Consider the following 16,588-nt stretch of genomic DNA (forward strand, 5'->3'; position numbering starts at 1 on the left):
AATATTATTATAATTATTATTATTATTATCGTAGGGCTTGAAAACTTCTATATGTGTGTAGACAGTACTATCTACGTACATCAGTGCCACGTTTATGATGAATGATCTTCCTCTCCAGCAGATGGTAGTATAATACAGGTTCACAAAGGTACTGTCTGACTAAGCTGCCACGTCATCCGCCGACTCGTCACTTCATAAACATTAAAGATGGCTGCCTCCATCCGGGAAAAACAGACAGGTTTGTCAATGGAATTGATTTTTATCGAAACCTATTGGTTACCCTTAATTTACGGTACCGAAAGGCACTATTCTAATTAATATGAGATGCTAGCTCGCAATATTCCAAGTGGTCAACAAAAACAAGCGAAATTTTATTGGTTATAATGGTGGTAAAATAGCGAGCGAGGTCCAGGTAGTGATGGCATCAAGCGAAACTGGTACCCTGGCTAAGAATTTGTGGCGTCATATTGTATTATATGTATAACATCTTCCATTATGCATTTTTTAAAATCTGTTAGCTTTGCGACACTGATTAATAATTTAATGGGGCTGGATTAGCTAGCTATTTTAGCATTGTTGTGGTTGTTGCTTCATCGCCTTGTAATCATAGTGTTTCGGCTAAAATTAAAATTTTGGATATGGATGATTCTCTTACATTTTGAATGCTGGAAAAGCATCTATCCATATAATTCTACTGTACTGATGGGAAGGTTGTGAAACGGTCAAAATAACTTCTGTCTGGCTGTTGCTTGCTAACATACGTTCATTTCGTATAAGAATCCAGTAGATTTCTGGAGAAGGGGTCATTTCATGTTTAATTGTCCCTTAGTGTAATATTTTGTTACTTTCTTCTATCAACGTGTAAATACTAATCGAGTGCAGCTAACAGTCGTTAAGTGTTTGCGAGTCATAGGACTCATAACAATGGAATAAATATCGTAATTACTCTCCTAAAATTACGGGTAATGTCAAACCTTCTATCCTAGCTAACTGGAATCACACTTTATACACCTAGTGACGTGAACCGTCTTCCCGATAAGTTAGCTTACCAACAGCCTTAACCTTAGATAGCTACGTTCAATGAACATGGGGTCTCGTGCGTCTTGGGATGTTGAGTGTTACGAATATGCGAGAAATTAATTCGTTGTGACGTCTACGCAGCTGCCTTGAAGCGAATGCTCAACTTCAATGCCCCACCTCTGAAAAACGCAGCAGCTGAGCCAGTATGGAAGGTAATACACAGAACATACATTTATTTCGCTCCATCCAGTGAGTGAAATCCGCCAGAACCACGTGAATGATAATGCTTGTCTGCGTGTACCCGTTAGGTACTGATTTACGATCGATTTGGCCAAGACATCATCTCCCCTTTACTCTCAGTGAAGGAGTTGAGGGATATGGGAGTTACACTGCATCTGTGAGTGTTTGTGTTACGTTTCCCTAAATTTAATTTGTGTCCGGTTTCTGTTCATGCACTAACTTGTTGAATGGAACAATTGGAGCTGAAGTCAAATTGACTTAAGTAATGGTAGTTCAACCTTGTCCCTAAAAAAAAAAAAAAAAAAAAAGCATTTCGGAACTGAATAATGTTGATTTGTTTGTGTGGTTCCAGATCACACATTTAAGGGCTGAAATCTTAAATCTGGTGATTTGTCTCAGTCTGTTGGAACATAGTCTTTTACTCTGTCTGGTCATTCAGTTCAGTAACTTTTGTATCATGCAGTATGTCTCACCTGGTTTCCGCTGTCTTTCTGTCCCAGTTTGCTGCATTCGGATCGAGATCCCATCCCTGATGTTCCAGCCATTTACTTTGTAATGCCCACAGAGGAGAACATTGACAGAATATGCCAAGTGAGTGCCCCACTTGCCTATGGGAACACATGCAGTGTCTATTTAAAACCTCTTTGTGCAGTTGTCTGGCCAGGATGATCTTGTCCCATTGATTTTTTTTTTTATGAAATCCATTTATTCCCTGCAGGATCTGCGGAACCAGCTCTACGAGTCATACTACCTAAATTTTATTTCTGCGATATCCAGAAGCAAATTAGAGGATATCGCTAGTGCCGCTCTAGCAGCCAATGCGGTAAACCAGGTGACCAAAGTAAGTCAAATGCCTAAAGACAACTCTCTCACTGTCTGAGTTTTCAAATATTCTTTAACTTGACTTATTGAGTTAAATGAGTTTAAATGAGTTCATTTGTTAATTCTTAATTAGTGACCTTCTCTACAGAATCCTCTACAGAATCGATAATTACGAACTATTTTAATTTTGAAAGCATTGACCTCTTTTTTTGTTCTCATTCTCACTCACGGTCAGGTGTTTGACCAGTACTTAAACTTTATCACGCTGGAAGATGACATGTTCATCCTTTGTAACCAGAACAAAGAACACATCTCCTACCATGGTATGAGCTACAAACATGCAGTAGAGTTTATGTTCAGTGCAGTATAAGTAGCATTGCTATACTAATTAATCTATGTGTAGTTTTCCATTGTTTGGTATTAAGCCACACCTGACATAATTCCATGAAGACAAAGGGCATTTTTATAGCAGTCCCTTTAATTGCTATGCATGCTGCTTGAATTTGAAAAAGTATGGGGAAGAGTTATTGAATTTTTTTTTTGTTTTGTTTTGTTTTGTTTTTATTTTTAGCCAAGGGTTCCACTTTATGACTTGTGAACACAGTGAAGGATACAGTACTGTTTGTGTAACTGATGTTCCTTTCAAAGATATATCCCGGTGTTCTCTGTTTAAAGCCAGTCTTTCAGCCGGATGGGAATTAGCTGCATCCTAACTAGCAACTAATGGGCAGAGTTGTTTATTTCTTGTTTTTTTGTTTTGTTTAGAACAGTTGAGTCACATTGTTTTCTGGTTTTGAGTTACTTTGTTGATGGTTTTAAATGCCGTTGCTTTTCAGCCATCAATAAACCAGACATTATGGATACGGACATGGAGGCTATAATGGACACTATAGTAGACAGTCTTTTCTGTTTCTTCGTCACCCTCGGTGAGTAAGGCCGTAATCTTAATCCTCTAATGTTTTAGCAAGGTTTTCCTGCGTGCTCGCTAGGATTAGAGGCAATTTCTTTCTGCTTATTTTGTACGTTTAGAGATTTCAAACTTGTTTTTTTTTCCCCCATTTCTTTTTTCTAAGATTGTTCCTGTTTCTGTTCCCACAGCGCTGTAGTCTAAACTCCTGTCTGTTCTCTGCCTTACCTTGAAAACAGCAAAGCGATACCATTTGTTTTGTCTGTTAACACAAACTGCCAAAGTGAACACAGCATTTGGCAGGATTGTAATCTGGTCACGTATAATTACACACCGCATTCTCAACAGTTACCAAACACTTCTCTGATCGCAGGCTGCTGGGTCCTTGTGAAAAGGCCAGGGAAAATCTGTTTGATGTGGGCATTGAGAATTAGACTGGTGTTTTGGTTCTCCAGAAAACAGCTGAGAACCGTCTGTTTGTATGTACCTGTTGATAGTTACCAGGTGACAGTGGCCCTGGGCCTCAGCTGTGGTCCAGATTAAGCTAGAATTCACATCGTTGTTTGACATCATTGCCAGAGAACATGTTGTTTACGTAGAGATTAGAAACATGTCAGCTGCTCATTTAGTTCTAAATAAAAACAGCGACGCTCACCTGGAAGTGCTTGCCTTTTTGAATTTTGCTCTTGTCCCTGGCTTACTACTCCACCCCACCAGGGGGCAGAAGCTCCACATTAACTGTTTCTTAGCTATTCACACTTTACTGTGACTCTAACAAAAATGCATTAGTGCCAAATTTCTGATCATATCTGCATGTTTATGAACAGTTACACAATTAAGGTATAAGGTTCATTAGAAGCCTGTCAAAGATTCAGGTGTTCATCAAATGTGTACATGATGTCAGACATGTGAAATTTTTTACAGATAGTGTCCCACATCTGTTCCCAAAAAGTATCTTTTCTGTATGCAGTTGTAAATGCTTTGTGAACTGAACTGTGAGAGCTGATATATTTCTGAGATACAGTTTGTTTGTCTAAGAGACTAAGAATCATGCTGAGTTTAGATGTTAGACACATTATCTATAGTTCTCTTTAAAAGTAACCCACTGTAGTAACTTGTGTATATTATTGCTTTCATAGGCGCCGTGCCCATCATACGATGTCCAAGAGGGAATGCAGCTGAGATGGTTGCTGTGGTAAGCCCCAAACTTCATCTGCTCCCCAAATTTATCCCCCTGTCAGAGAGAGAGAGAGAGAGAGAGAGAGGGAAAGAGAGAGAGAGGGAAAGAGAGAGAGAGGGAAAGAGAGAGTGAGGGAAAGAGAGAGAGAGAGACTCAGAGGGCTCTTTGTGTTTGCTCTCTGGCAGAGAGGTAGCGGCTCAGGGAATAGACTTCCCCTCTGTGCGATGGAAAAGAGAATAGACTTCCCCTCTGTGCGATGGAAAAGCGTAGGGGAGTAATTCGATGATCTCTAATGCTCCCCCCTGCGTCCGTGGTATTTAAAAGGCATTTGCCACTCGATTCTTTACGTCCAGAGGTATGTACGTAGGTGCCGTGTGCAAACCGATCCCCGGGCAGCATTAATGGCGGCTTCACGTCCCTCTGGCCACACAGGTTCTCTCTTTGTTTGTGGTAGTAAGGTATACGGGACAGGCTGTGAGTAATGGTGCACCCAGGCACAGACAATGATCTGAGGGGGTATATGGAAGGTTTCACTCCCTATCATAAATAATTAAGCTGATTCTGGGGAGGGATTTGATGTTTGAAATGGTCCCAGGGATCCAATCTCTTCTGAATTAGATTATGTCATGTTGTGATTGTGACTCTTTATATATAAATATGTTATCATGAATATATCTGTATATAATCTATATATCTCACTCATGTAGATAACAAAGATGTATGTGTACTTAAATTATATTTCCTGACATTTTCTGCTTATTATTAGCAGCTGATTTCTTCTTTTCAGTTCATTATAGAGTGTATAAGAGGAGTTTTCCAGCCTTTGAGCTGTAGTCACTGTGAAGAATGCGGCTTAATTTGGTTGATTTGATTTCCTCAGAAACTAGACAAGAAACTCCGGGAAAATCTGAGAGATGCTCGAAACAGCCTGTTCACCGGAGACACCATGGGAGCTGGCCAGTTCAGGTTCTCTCACGCGCGCGCACACACACACACACACACACACACACACACAGAAAGAGAGAAAGAGGGAGAGAGAACACATCATGGGAGCTGGCCAGTTCCAGTTCACACACACACACAGAGAGAGAGAGAGAGAGAAGACACCATGGGAGAATGGCCAGTTCAGGATCACACACCTACACCCACACATCCACGCTCAGACAGATATGATGGGAGCTGGCTGATTCAGATTCACAGGCAGACACGCGCGCGCACACACACACACACACACACAGATATATTGGAGGTTGCCAGTTCAGACAGAACACCTACACACATCTCATGATTTTTGTGTAGAGCAATACACTTACACCATACATCTCCTCTCACTGAATCTGAAGAGATAAACATGTACCCCAGATTGAATCGTAAATCCACTCAAACAATTCATCCTGTTTTTGTTTTTTGTTTTTTTGGTTATATGCAAAGATTTAATATTCAGGATGTCAGCCCCCCCCTCACCTCCCCCAAACAAAAACGATACCGCGTACCCACAGTCACGCTGTGTGCCCAGTATTGCTCCGACTTCAAATGCAGAGAGAATTCTTTTCTCCCCACCCTGCTGTGTTCCCGTCCAGCAGAAGCACAAAGACAAACCTGTAGTGCTCTGGAAACCGTTAAAAAGAATCAGAGAGACATTTGTTACAGCACTTGGGCCACGGGCCCCGATGGGAAAGAAGGGAGAGATTAATCATTTTGAATTTCTTTCTTTTTTTTTTTTTTTTTTATCCCTCTTATTAGTTTCCAGAGACCTTTATTCGTCCTTGCCGACCGTAATCTGGATCTAGCGACGCCTCTTCACCACACGTGGACCTACCAGGCACTTATTCACGACGTTCTGGTAAGAAAATCATAAATGTCGTTTAGTCATCATCATAAACCGCGCATAAACCCCCCCCCTTTTTTTTTTTTTTTTTTTTTTTTTTTTCAAAGCCACACATGCATTTCACTGTTATAGATCTGGGCTATTTTCTTTTGATTGTTCCCAATGTTTTTCCCCCAAAGGTGCTTTGCAGTACCAAATTTTTAATAGACTTAGGGTTGGATTGACATATAGCAAACGTTATCTTTTATTTATTTATTTATTTTTTAATAGTCTCCCCTTTAAAATGCCATCCTGTCTTTTGCTTTGGCATATTCATAACTGTAGTTACCTCTGAGTTTTTCAGCTGTTACGATAAGAGAAGAGGAGTGTGGATGACAGAGGAGTTTATGGCTAAGTGGTGGGGGGGGGGGGTGAATTAGGAGTCAGAGGATTGTGGGTAGGCACGGCACGCATGGCAGTTCATGGCTGACGTGACCCCGACCGGGTAGCTTAACCCTGACGCTACTCCGGAGGCGTGAGGCCCATGATCATGAATTCCTCTGGATGAGAGACTGAGCTAAATGAATGAATGACTGTTAAATGAAAGGGTTGTATTGTGAATTTAAAACAGGAAACAGAGGAAGGATGAGGTTCAGAGTGATCTGAGAACACACACCCCTGTCTCCTGTCTGAACGGTGTATTCCAGAACACACTCCCGTGTCTGAACGGTGTATTCCAGAACACACTCCCGTGTCTGAACGGTGTATTCCAGAACACACTCCCGTGTCTGAACGGTGTATTCCAGAACACAGTTCCGTATCTGAACGGTGTATTCCAGAACACACTCCCGTGTCTGAACGGTGTATTCCAGAACACAGTTCCGTATCTGAACGGTGTATTCCAGAACACACTCCCGTATCTGAACGGTGTATTCCAGAACACATTCCTGTGTCTGAATGATGTATTCCAGAACACACTTCCGTATCTGAACGGTGTATTCCAGAACACACTTCCGTATCTGAACGGTGTATTCCAGAACACATTCCTGTGTCTGAATGATGTATTCCAGAACACACTCCTGTGTCTGAACGGTGTATTCCAGAACACACTCCCGTATCTGAACGGTGTATTCCAGAACACATTACTGTGTCTCAATGGTGTATTCCAGAACACACACTTCTGTGTTTGAATGATGTATTCCAGAACACACACTTCTGTGTTTGAATGATGTATTCCAAAACACACAGCCCTATGTCTGAATGATGTGTTGGCTATTGAAGTTCAGGCCCTCCGCACAGTGATAGATCAAGGAAACAGAAAAATGACTAAGTCTTAAGAGACTAAAGCCATCCAGTTGCACAGGAAAACACTTCTCATGTAACAGCTGTAGAAGGCCAGGCACTGTATTGGTGTAAACACTGTGAATCCAAGTCCAAAAGGTCTGTTGTAATGAAGGTAATCTGAGAGCATATACACAGACAGTGACCCAGTACCAGAGGACATGTGTTTTCAGTTTGTGTGTTTAAGCATTCTTTCTTCTCCCATAACACACCATATAATGTCACTAAGGTAATTGTTTGTGTGTGTGTGTGTGTGTGTGTGTGTGTGGTTGTGTTTGTTTGTGCGTGCGTGCCAGGACTTCCACTTGAACAGGGTTAGCATGGATGAGCCAACGGGGTCAGAGGCCAGCCCAGCAGGGGCACGACCCAAGAAGAAGAATAAGAAGAGCTATGACCTCACGGCAGCCGACAAGTTCTGGCAGAAACACAAGGGCAGGTCAGCACCCTGGGCAAGAAAGCGAAGGAGAAGTCTCAGAGAAAGCACTGGAACATTTAGCGGAGGACTCAAGGAATACTTAGTCTGACAAAAATCAATACAGACATTTTAATGTCGTGGTCACATCTTTTAAGATCTTAGTTTGCGTCCTCATTTTCCACTTGTGTTGTTTCTAGGTCAGTATTTGTAGTTATTTGTGGTAAAGTACCTCGGGATCCAGTTAAGCACTGTGTGACAGTGGATTGTATTGAATAGCCAGTGTTTGGGTTCTGTCAGAGTTAAGTTGACTGTGGCCTCTGCAGTCTCCCTGTTAGGTCTGTTTGTTCAGTTTTTGGTTGCTTTTGGTGTTGTTTATGAATTTAGTAAATTTAGTGAAATGAGCGTGTGTTATTTTTTAGAGAGTCTGTTGTTTAATTTGTCTCCTCCTTAAATACCGTAAGTTCATGCCAAAGAAAACTGGCCTTGTATGGGTGCTCAACACTTCTCTCCTCTCCTCTTCTTCTCTTCTCTTCTCTTCTCTTCTCTTCTCTTCTCTTCTCTTCTCTTCTCTTCTCTTCTCTCCTCTCCAGCCCATTCCCAGAGGTAGCAGAGTCGGTTCAAGAGGAGCTGGACACATATCGGGCCCAAGAGGATGAGGTCAAACGTCTCAAGAGCATCATGGTGAGCCAGCAATTAGTCCCGAAAGATTAATTACAAAATGACACGATGCAATTGAAACCCTGCCGTGTGAACACACGTTTTTGTTTCATGTTCCTCATCAGGGTTTGGAAGGGGAAGATGAGGGAGCCATTAGCATGCTAAGCGATAACACAGCTAAACTGACCTCAGCTGTCAGGTAAAGAGCTTTTCCAGTCTTACCACAGTTACTCTAAACGATTTCTCAAACTGCAGAAACCTCAGAGTCATTGGCTTTAATGTCCTTGCGTGTCTTGCGTCAGGTAAAATATGTTCCTTTGTTTTACCAGTTCACTTCCAGAGCTCCTGGAGAAAAAGAGGTTGATTGACCTTCACACTAATGTAGCCACAGCTGTGCTGGACCACATCAAGGTCAAGACACAATAACAGTTACCTATACCCACTTTTATACATTCACACGCTTCTCTACGTAGTTCAGTACCGGTTCTGTCAGCTGTTTCTCTGTCAGACGTGTTTCTAACACCTTTTGGGGTTCTGTCCACAGACGCGTAAGCTGGACCTGTACTTTGAGTATGAGGAGAAGCTGATGAGCAAGTCGACTTTGGACAAATCTCTCCTGGACATCATCAGTGACCCAGACGGTAAGTGTCCCACAGGTCACGCAACAGGTGTCTCGAGTTTTACCTCAAACACACGTCCCCCGTGCCTCCATTAATCAACACACGCACTGTAAATAAATATGCCTTTCACGTTTACGTAAACTATGGCCGCAGTCGTCAGTTGCCAGTAATAACAGTATTGATGGAAAGCTGTAGGCGTTTAAAACGTTGTTGGTGTTTTTCATCGACAGTTCTGCGAGAATAATGCTGTATCCTGTTATTACTGAGAGTGACCATGTGTTCACTGCAACAAAAGCCCCCCCCCGCAACAGAAGGCTCCGTAAAAAGTGTCGCACAGACAGACTTTTGTTATGGATTATGCGAATGAGTTTCTCCGCACACATGGAACCGATCTCTTTCTCGTCTTCTCCTGTAGTCTCTATTCGACAGTTAGTGCTCTCAGTTTGAACTGATGTTGTCTTCTAACTGTCATAACACAGCTGCTAGCCTGAGGGGATAGCGGTTAGCGCTCACTGGTGCTAGCGTAGAACAGTTATAAAATAGAGAAGCAGTTGCCAGACAAAGAAACAAAAACAAAATTGGTGGTGTCAAGGGGGATTTTCATTCTTTCCCATATTCTCTTCTCTTTCTTTGCGGTTTGAAGGGGACATACTGTTATGGTCTTCAACATCCAAAATTTGTAATTTTATTTTTTATATATATGAGCATATTATGTGTATGTATATGTTTAATGTATGTGAATACTATGTATTCGTATTGTAAATTATGCAGTATTACGTATGTAACATATAAGTAAGGAGGCATTACAACTTCACTCTGTGTTTGTGTGTGTGTGTTTGTCTGTGTTTGTGTGTTTGTGTGTGTTCGTGTGTTTGTTTGTGTGTGTGTGTGTGTGTGTGTGTGTGTGTGTGTGTGTGTGTGCACGCGTATGTGCGTGTGTGTTTTGTTGCTTCGGCAGCTGGGACACCGGAGGATAAGATGAGGCTGTTTCTGATCTACTACATTACGTCCTTGCACCCACCCTCTGAGGTAAAACCTGCTTCTCTGGCCTGATCAAAGTAGCACGGCCCTTCTTGGTCGCCGTTAATCCTGAGGAAAGGGAGAGAAAAAAAGAAAAAAAATGCCGGGAAAGGAACTCTCATGTATCTAATTATGTGGCTCCCGTAGCTGCGGAGAGAGTGTCCTGGACAAACTGGGCAATAACAGGTCTCAGAAGCATTGTGTTCTCTCTCCCAGCAGGGGTTTTTTTTTTTTTTTTTGTGGTAACGATTTCAGACAATGGTCAAAAGCCTTGTTGTTCGCCATCACACATGCAACACAGGCTCCTGGAACGCCAACACCCTTTGATACCACATCCAAGCGTTATTACTCTTGTAGCGTAATAATGGAACATTGTTTGCCTCTAGTCAGGGCATCTTTAATTTGCATCACTCACACTTTACCACAACCTAGGGACAGCGAGTTCCCGCTCGGCTCCATTCACAGAGAGAACAGCTACACAGGGAAATCGGTGAAATCCGAACAACCCTGTGCCGGGTTTGCAATCGGTTGTCGTCCTCTTCCTTTTGCCTTTTTGCATTTTTTCAGCCCTCGAGCGCAAAGTCTCCGCTGGCGGAGAACAGTCGCTTTCTAGTACCACAGGGGGTTTGGACTCTGCTCGTAACACACCGTGGTGGTGGTCAGTTCTGGTCACGATAGCTTGAAAAGCTTCTGAAACAGGACAGCGTGTACATGTTTGATGTCTGAGGTCAGGCAGGAGATGTTTTTTTTTTTTTTTTTCTAAGTCTTTGTATTTTTTTTTTTTTCTTCTTTCATCAACCTCCTTCTTGAGCCAAGAAGGATTACTGCAGGCTTATCCCTGATTCAAAAAATGTCCAGTTTGACCATTAGGTTTCAGAGCCCATAGTGTTGTGAACAGTGGAAAACTCACTGTGACCCGTGCCTCTCAGGTTTGAGGCAACAGTTGCTCAGATATAAGGGAATAGGACCAACATGTGTAATGTCATGGGTTTGATTTATTTGACATAATGGGAAAGTGTATGACCAGGTTGACTTTGTGCATGGATTTTTGACACAGAATATCGGTTTCAAATTGGCCGCAAAGGTCAGGTGTTACTGTACTGAGTTACTCTCCGTAAATATTCCGAAAAGTACATTCTAGAATTTAGAGTACCGTAGTAATTCTAATTCTATAATCTGTTCATTTGAACAAAATCTCAGTTTCATATCTTACTTCAAAATATTTACAGTCGCCCTGAGTGGAATGAACAAGTTGGATGGAAACTTGTGCCGAAAAACCAAATGAACGCAAGACCACTGTTTTCAGTAACAAAGGTTCTCATTGGCTCAGCAGTCAGCTCTTGTTGTGCGTTTGAAGGGTCAACTGGAGGGTGACTTGTCCTGAAGCATTTTGAATCATCTCTCACCTCTTATTATTGGCTTTTGAAGCAGGTATGAGTGGTTGGACAGGCAAGTTGTTCCTTTTAAGGTAGCATAGTGAAGTCCACAGAGTGAAATAGAGGGACCAAAGCCATAACTGGTACATAAAAAGTCTTTTGAATGATACAGTGGCCCTCAGTACACACAGTAACTTGCCCCCACACCGCACCTTATTGGAAAAAGAAGAAAAAGGCAGGTGTTCCGACTTTGGGAAACCGGGACCAAGAACGACAGAGCGAAGAGGACTTTGGCTGAGGCTCTGGGGTTAGCATTACCGAGCTGAGCCGTGGGAATTTGAGTCAGGTGTCTGAAGCCAATACCACTAATTAATATCTGAGATTAAAACCTTTAGAGCCACAATGGCCTCAATCACTGCTTGAGTCACCCACCAAAACCAGAAGGAAGACTGGCTCCCACTGGTTCTTCAGTATCACATCCAACAGCAATATGATTTTTTTTTCCCCCAAAGGTTCGCTATCCAAATACACAACCAAGCCCAAGTCCGCTTTGATTATTTCCTCCAGTTGTTGAAAAGAGGACAGGGGAACAGTATGTCCCTTTAAGCGCGTTGGCCTCGTCCCCCCCCCCCGTCGTAAATCAAATATCAGGGCTAAAAATACTCTCAGAGTTTGATTTTGAAGGTTATCATATTAGTTAGATCCTAACCTAAGATTTTTTCCCCTTTTTTTGTGTTGATGATGAACTCTGCTTACCTGAAGGATTCGTTTATGATAAATTTCCACCCATTTCTTTCAACGTGATCCCCTAACCTACTACACGACAGATTTTGTTTATCTGGATTGGCATCGTGAAGGAAGATAATGGAAAGGACCTGAAACATATTGTCCAAATTTGGAAATGGTTATGGAATCTAAATACAAGTGTTAGAATTGAGTGACACAAGTTTTTTTTTTGTTTCTTCTCAGACCGATCTGGAACAGTATAAAAAGGCTTTGGTTGATGCAGGCTGTGACCTCTCCTCCCTTCAGTACATAAAGCAATGGAAGTGAGTCCCAATCCGATTCAGTATCATTCACATATGTTTCGCATAACTGAAGTGAATTTGGTTTTGAAATGGGTTACAAAGGCTACTGTCTAAACTAATTGAAAGCACTTTTATTTTTAACCAGAGCTTTCACCAAGATGGCTGCCACACCAGCGAATTATGGGGGCAGTGGAGTCAAGCCAATGGGGTGAGAGAAAACTGCTTATGAATATTTGTCCACAAATATGTGATTTCTGAGAGGGTAAAAAAAAAATGGGATCCCTGTTTTTCTCCAGCCTTTTGTCCAGAGTGATGAACTCTGGATCTCAGCTGGTGATGGAAGGAGTGAAGAACCTTGTCCTGAAGCAACATGTGAGTATCTGTCAATCAAGCCTAGACCACACCAGGGCTTTTGGCAAATTCATTTATAATTACAGCAGCTTTTTTTTCCATCAAGTGTTCTCATGTGTTTTTTTTATTCAAACCTAAAGAAGCTGCTTTGCCTCACTGAATGTGTAAGGCATTACCTGACCAGCATTCTTGATTCAATGGATTTTTCCAAAATTGCTACAGAAGTACAAAAGTACTCTGCCTCAAAGTTCAGCGTTATCTGTATTTGATGTTACCTCACTGTATGTCTTTTTCATACAGAACTTACCAGTCACACGTGTCCTGGATAACCTGATGGAAATGAAGTCAAACCCGGTGAGCTTCTCTTCTCTCTCTCTCTCTCTATCACTCAATCTCTCTCACTCACTCACTCACTCACTCACTCTCACACACACACACACACACACACACACACACACACACACACACACACTAAATGGCCTGAATCGAGCAGTGAACTGAGTACCCCAGCATGTTAGCAATTTGATCTGCACAATTAAACAACGTATTCTCACAGCCAGAAGGCCACCCTTAGAGAGGACTCAGTGTCTTCTGTGGTTTAGAGGACCCAGGCGCCTAGCAAGAGGATTAGGTTCCTGCTCTAAATAATGAAAGAGTTTTATTAGCACCACCCTTGACAAAGAGAGAGGGTGTGAGAATTGTCATATTTTTTTTTTTTTTGCCTGTATGTGTTTACCCAGCAGTAACCACCTAATGAATTACCTCTGTATTGCATCTCATTACCTCGTTATATTAAAAAAACTGTCATCAAGACTGTTTCTGCTGGCATGCATGCTGGAAAATACTGCGATGTCATTAACTTAATTACATTATTTTGCAATAATTAAGCTATAAGCCAAAAATGTCAAGTGGCAGCATTTGAGGTAGCCAGATTTATATACGAGGAACTCTATCCATGTAAAATTAACTTCTGTGTAGATATCAGCCAAGCTGTGAGCATGTGAAGTAGAAACTCCACGTACACACAGGACTCCTACACCTCTTGACCTTTTCTAGAGCTCTGATTCTAGAACCTCTTCATTCAGAGTTCTAACTCTCGTACTCCTCTTTCTACTTTATCATTGCTGACGTAGAAGTCATTTTCCAATACCTTGATTCTTCTTTATTCCTAATCAAGAACATTTATTTCTGTATTGTAATTTTGGAATGGAATTCTGTTTGCAGAATTTCATTCCCTGTAATCTACATCTCCTTCAATGTTCGAATTTGAAAACTTACTGAGAATACCTCCACATCTGCTCTAATTCTGGACTTTGCCCTTCAGATGTTCCAGTTTTAGAATTCTTCAACTCCCCTTTGTATCATTTCATTTTAAAATGATTCCTACAGTATTCTAATTCTAGAACTTCTTCAGTATTGAAAGCACTCCAGATCCAGACTGTTGGATTATTCTTTTATGTCAGCGTCATAAAGAGCTGATTTCCTCCGCGACATGCCTGTTTTTCTGCCCCTCTTTCTTTCTAAAGCTGGGATGAACACATTACAGGATCTTCTTACTGGCTGAAAAATGCCCCTACACCTACCTGTCCCTCTCACCTAAAAAGACCTGAATTGGACATGACACTATTATCATTTTCTCAGCTACTGGAGTTACAGCTCCCCGTACAATACCGCTGTTGTTTGCAAAGCTGAAAGACCAGAGACGAGAGAGACGGATCCAAAATCCAGCCGGTCCGACCCATCAGATGGGCCCCATGGACAGGTGTAATGTGGCGGTTTTGTGTGGCAAACAATAGCTCCGCTCTCATAGATTTAACACAGCGTCCCTGCCTGCGCTCCCAGCCCTACGGGACCGGTGTTCTGCGTGGGTAAGGCGATAGCACAAAAATCTGGAGCATTTAGCTGGTTTCTGAGTGCAAGTGAGCTCCTCTTTCAGCGACCCGACTGTTAAGTATGTAGTCCTGCGCTGAAGTATGTGTGGGAGCAGGTTTGTGCTGGCAAGGGGCGAGCGGCAGAAGACAGAGAGAGTAAAGAGTTGGGCAGACCCAGAGACAGACAGAGAGGAGGGTGAGCGAGAAAAAGCCACTGGACCCGTTTAGCAAACATCTCTCTTAAAGTCAGTGACACGTCCCCTGATAAACAAAGAGGTGAATTTTATGTGAACCAAAAGACAGACGGCGTGAAGGATGAAGAACCTGAACCAGTGCTGAAGTGATATGTTAATGGCCCAGCGTAATAGTTCAGTGAAGCGTAAGGGATTTTACTGTTGTTGTCCAACCATATTCTCTCATTGCACCCTAACTTTCATTTGCAGGAAACAGATGACTACAGATACTTTGATCCAAAGATGCTGCGTGGCAGTGAGAGGTAAAAAAAGATTTTGTGACAGGTTACGATGGTGTATACCAAAAAAACCCCAAAAAAACAATTTAGTTGAGTGTTTGTGAGTTTTGACATGCGCCAACTGAAACAACAACTACAAAGACATATTTATATGTTTTCTTGTTTCCATTTTTAGTACTATTGAAATATCGCTCTGTGTTGCCCTGTAGTTGAAGGAACCTAATGTTAACTATTCTCATGTTTTTTTTCCCCTCACACAGCTCCATTCCCAGGAACAAGAATCCATTTCAGGAGGTAAGTCCCTAAGCTAAAGCACCCACAAATGGTGTCTTGGCTTGTGTTTTGGACTCAGGACTTTGACACCTGGACCTGTCAGAGAGAGTTAATCAGCACTCACATGTCGTGGGCAGCTCTGTGCTTCTGTCCTCTGTCCCGTCTGGATCAGGCCATACTTCAGTCTTTATCAGGACGCCATACATCAAATAAAACATTTCCACTCAGCCAGAATGGTCCTCGCACTAGTAGGAATTCCATCTGTGTCCAATGGAAAACAGACCAAACGTTGAAGCAGATTTTTATCGGGTTGTCCCGATGACGCGTTGTTATTGTTTTACTAGCTGAGAGGCAGAGTGTGAGACATCAGTGGAGGCAGATTTCAACCAGTGTCTGTTTGTGTCGTCTTCTAGGCCATCGTCTTTGTGGTCGGTGGAGGCAATTACATAGAATATCAAAACCTCGTGGATTACACAAGGGTATGTTAACTCTAATGTTTAAAGGACAACATAAATCATTTCAAGATGACCGCAGTACCGGCGGTGATTACTCCGATGCTGACGATTAGGATTACATGTTTTGTTTTGTTGTTGTTGTTGTTTTTTTTTCTCAGGCCAAGCCAGGGAAAAAAGTGCTTTATGGCTGCAGTGAGCTCTTTAATGCACATCAGTTCCTCAAACAGGTAAGATCACCTTTCAGACATGTCGTACTCAGTTTGGATAGTAAACCAAGGTTCTGTATTTTTAGACTATTAATAGTATCAGAAAAAATCTCTTGAATGTGTGCATTGTACCAGTCCATTCAAGCAACAGAAGCTGGGTCTAAGTACTCTAGATCAAATGTTTATGCTACATAGACACTCGGTAGAATACTGTTATATGTTTTTTCTAAAAACATTTGATGCCGTTGTGTATTTTTGAAATATTTTCCATTTATTTCCACGCAGCTCTCCCAACTTGGACAGAAGTAAAGGGGAAAGGAGTCTGAATCCGTGTTCATTTTCATCTTACTAACCCTGAAAACGCCAATCAATCCCTCTGCCATACTAGATCATCATAGTGTCTCTCTCTCTCTCTGACTAAAGAATCTCTGATACTCTATGTATTTTATAATGTTTACTATTACCACATTGTTTAATGGAATCGTTCAACTCTCACCAATAAAATTTAGTCTTGCGCAAATTGGTCT

At 41.9% G+C, this 16,588-nt stretch overlaps 1 protein-coding gene across 1 annotated transcript; it reads left to right on the forward strand.

Moving 5' to 3' along the window:
• The first annotated feature begins 207 nt into the window (after positions 1-207).
• On the forward strand, positions 208-16,539 carry scfd1 (sec1 family domain containing 1). The gene is made up of 25 exons (XM_030772429.1): positions 208-238; positions 1,162-1,232; positions 1,329-1,417; positions 1,761-1,851; positions 1,979-2,101; positions 2,318-2,405; positions 2,919-3,008; positions 4,129-4,184; positions 5,050-5,135; positions 5,913-6,012; positions 7,614-7,753; positions 8,323-8,413; positions 8,515-8,588; positions 8,719-8,800; positions 8,934-9,030; positions 9,968-10,038; positions 12,375-12,454; positions 12,579-12,641; positions 12,730-12,805; positions 13,085-13,138; positions 15,099-15,151; positions 15,388-15,421; positions 15,814-15,879; positions 16,014-16,082; positions 16,347-16,539. Exons 1-25 carry the CDS (start codon positions 208-210, stop codon positions 16,368-16,370), a joined length of 1,899 nt encoding a protein of 632 aa, XP_030628289.1. The 3' UTR covers positions 16,371-16,539.
• The last annotated feature ends 49 nt before the right edge of the window (positions 16,540-16,588 follow it).

This window comes from Chanos chanos, chromosome 1 (assembly GCF_902362185.1).
Source record: "Chanos chanos chromosome 1, fChaCha1.1, whole genome shotgun sequence".
NCBI classification, from domain to species: Eukaryota; Metazoa; Chordata; class Actinopteri; order Gonorynchiformes; family Chanidae; genus Chanos; species Chanos chanos.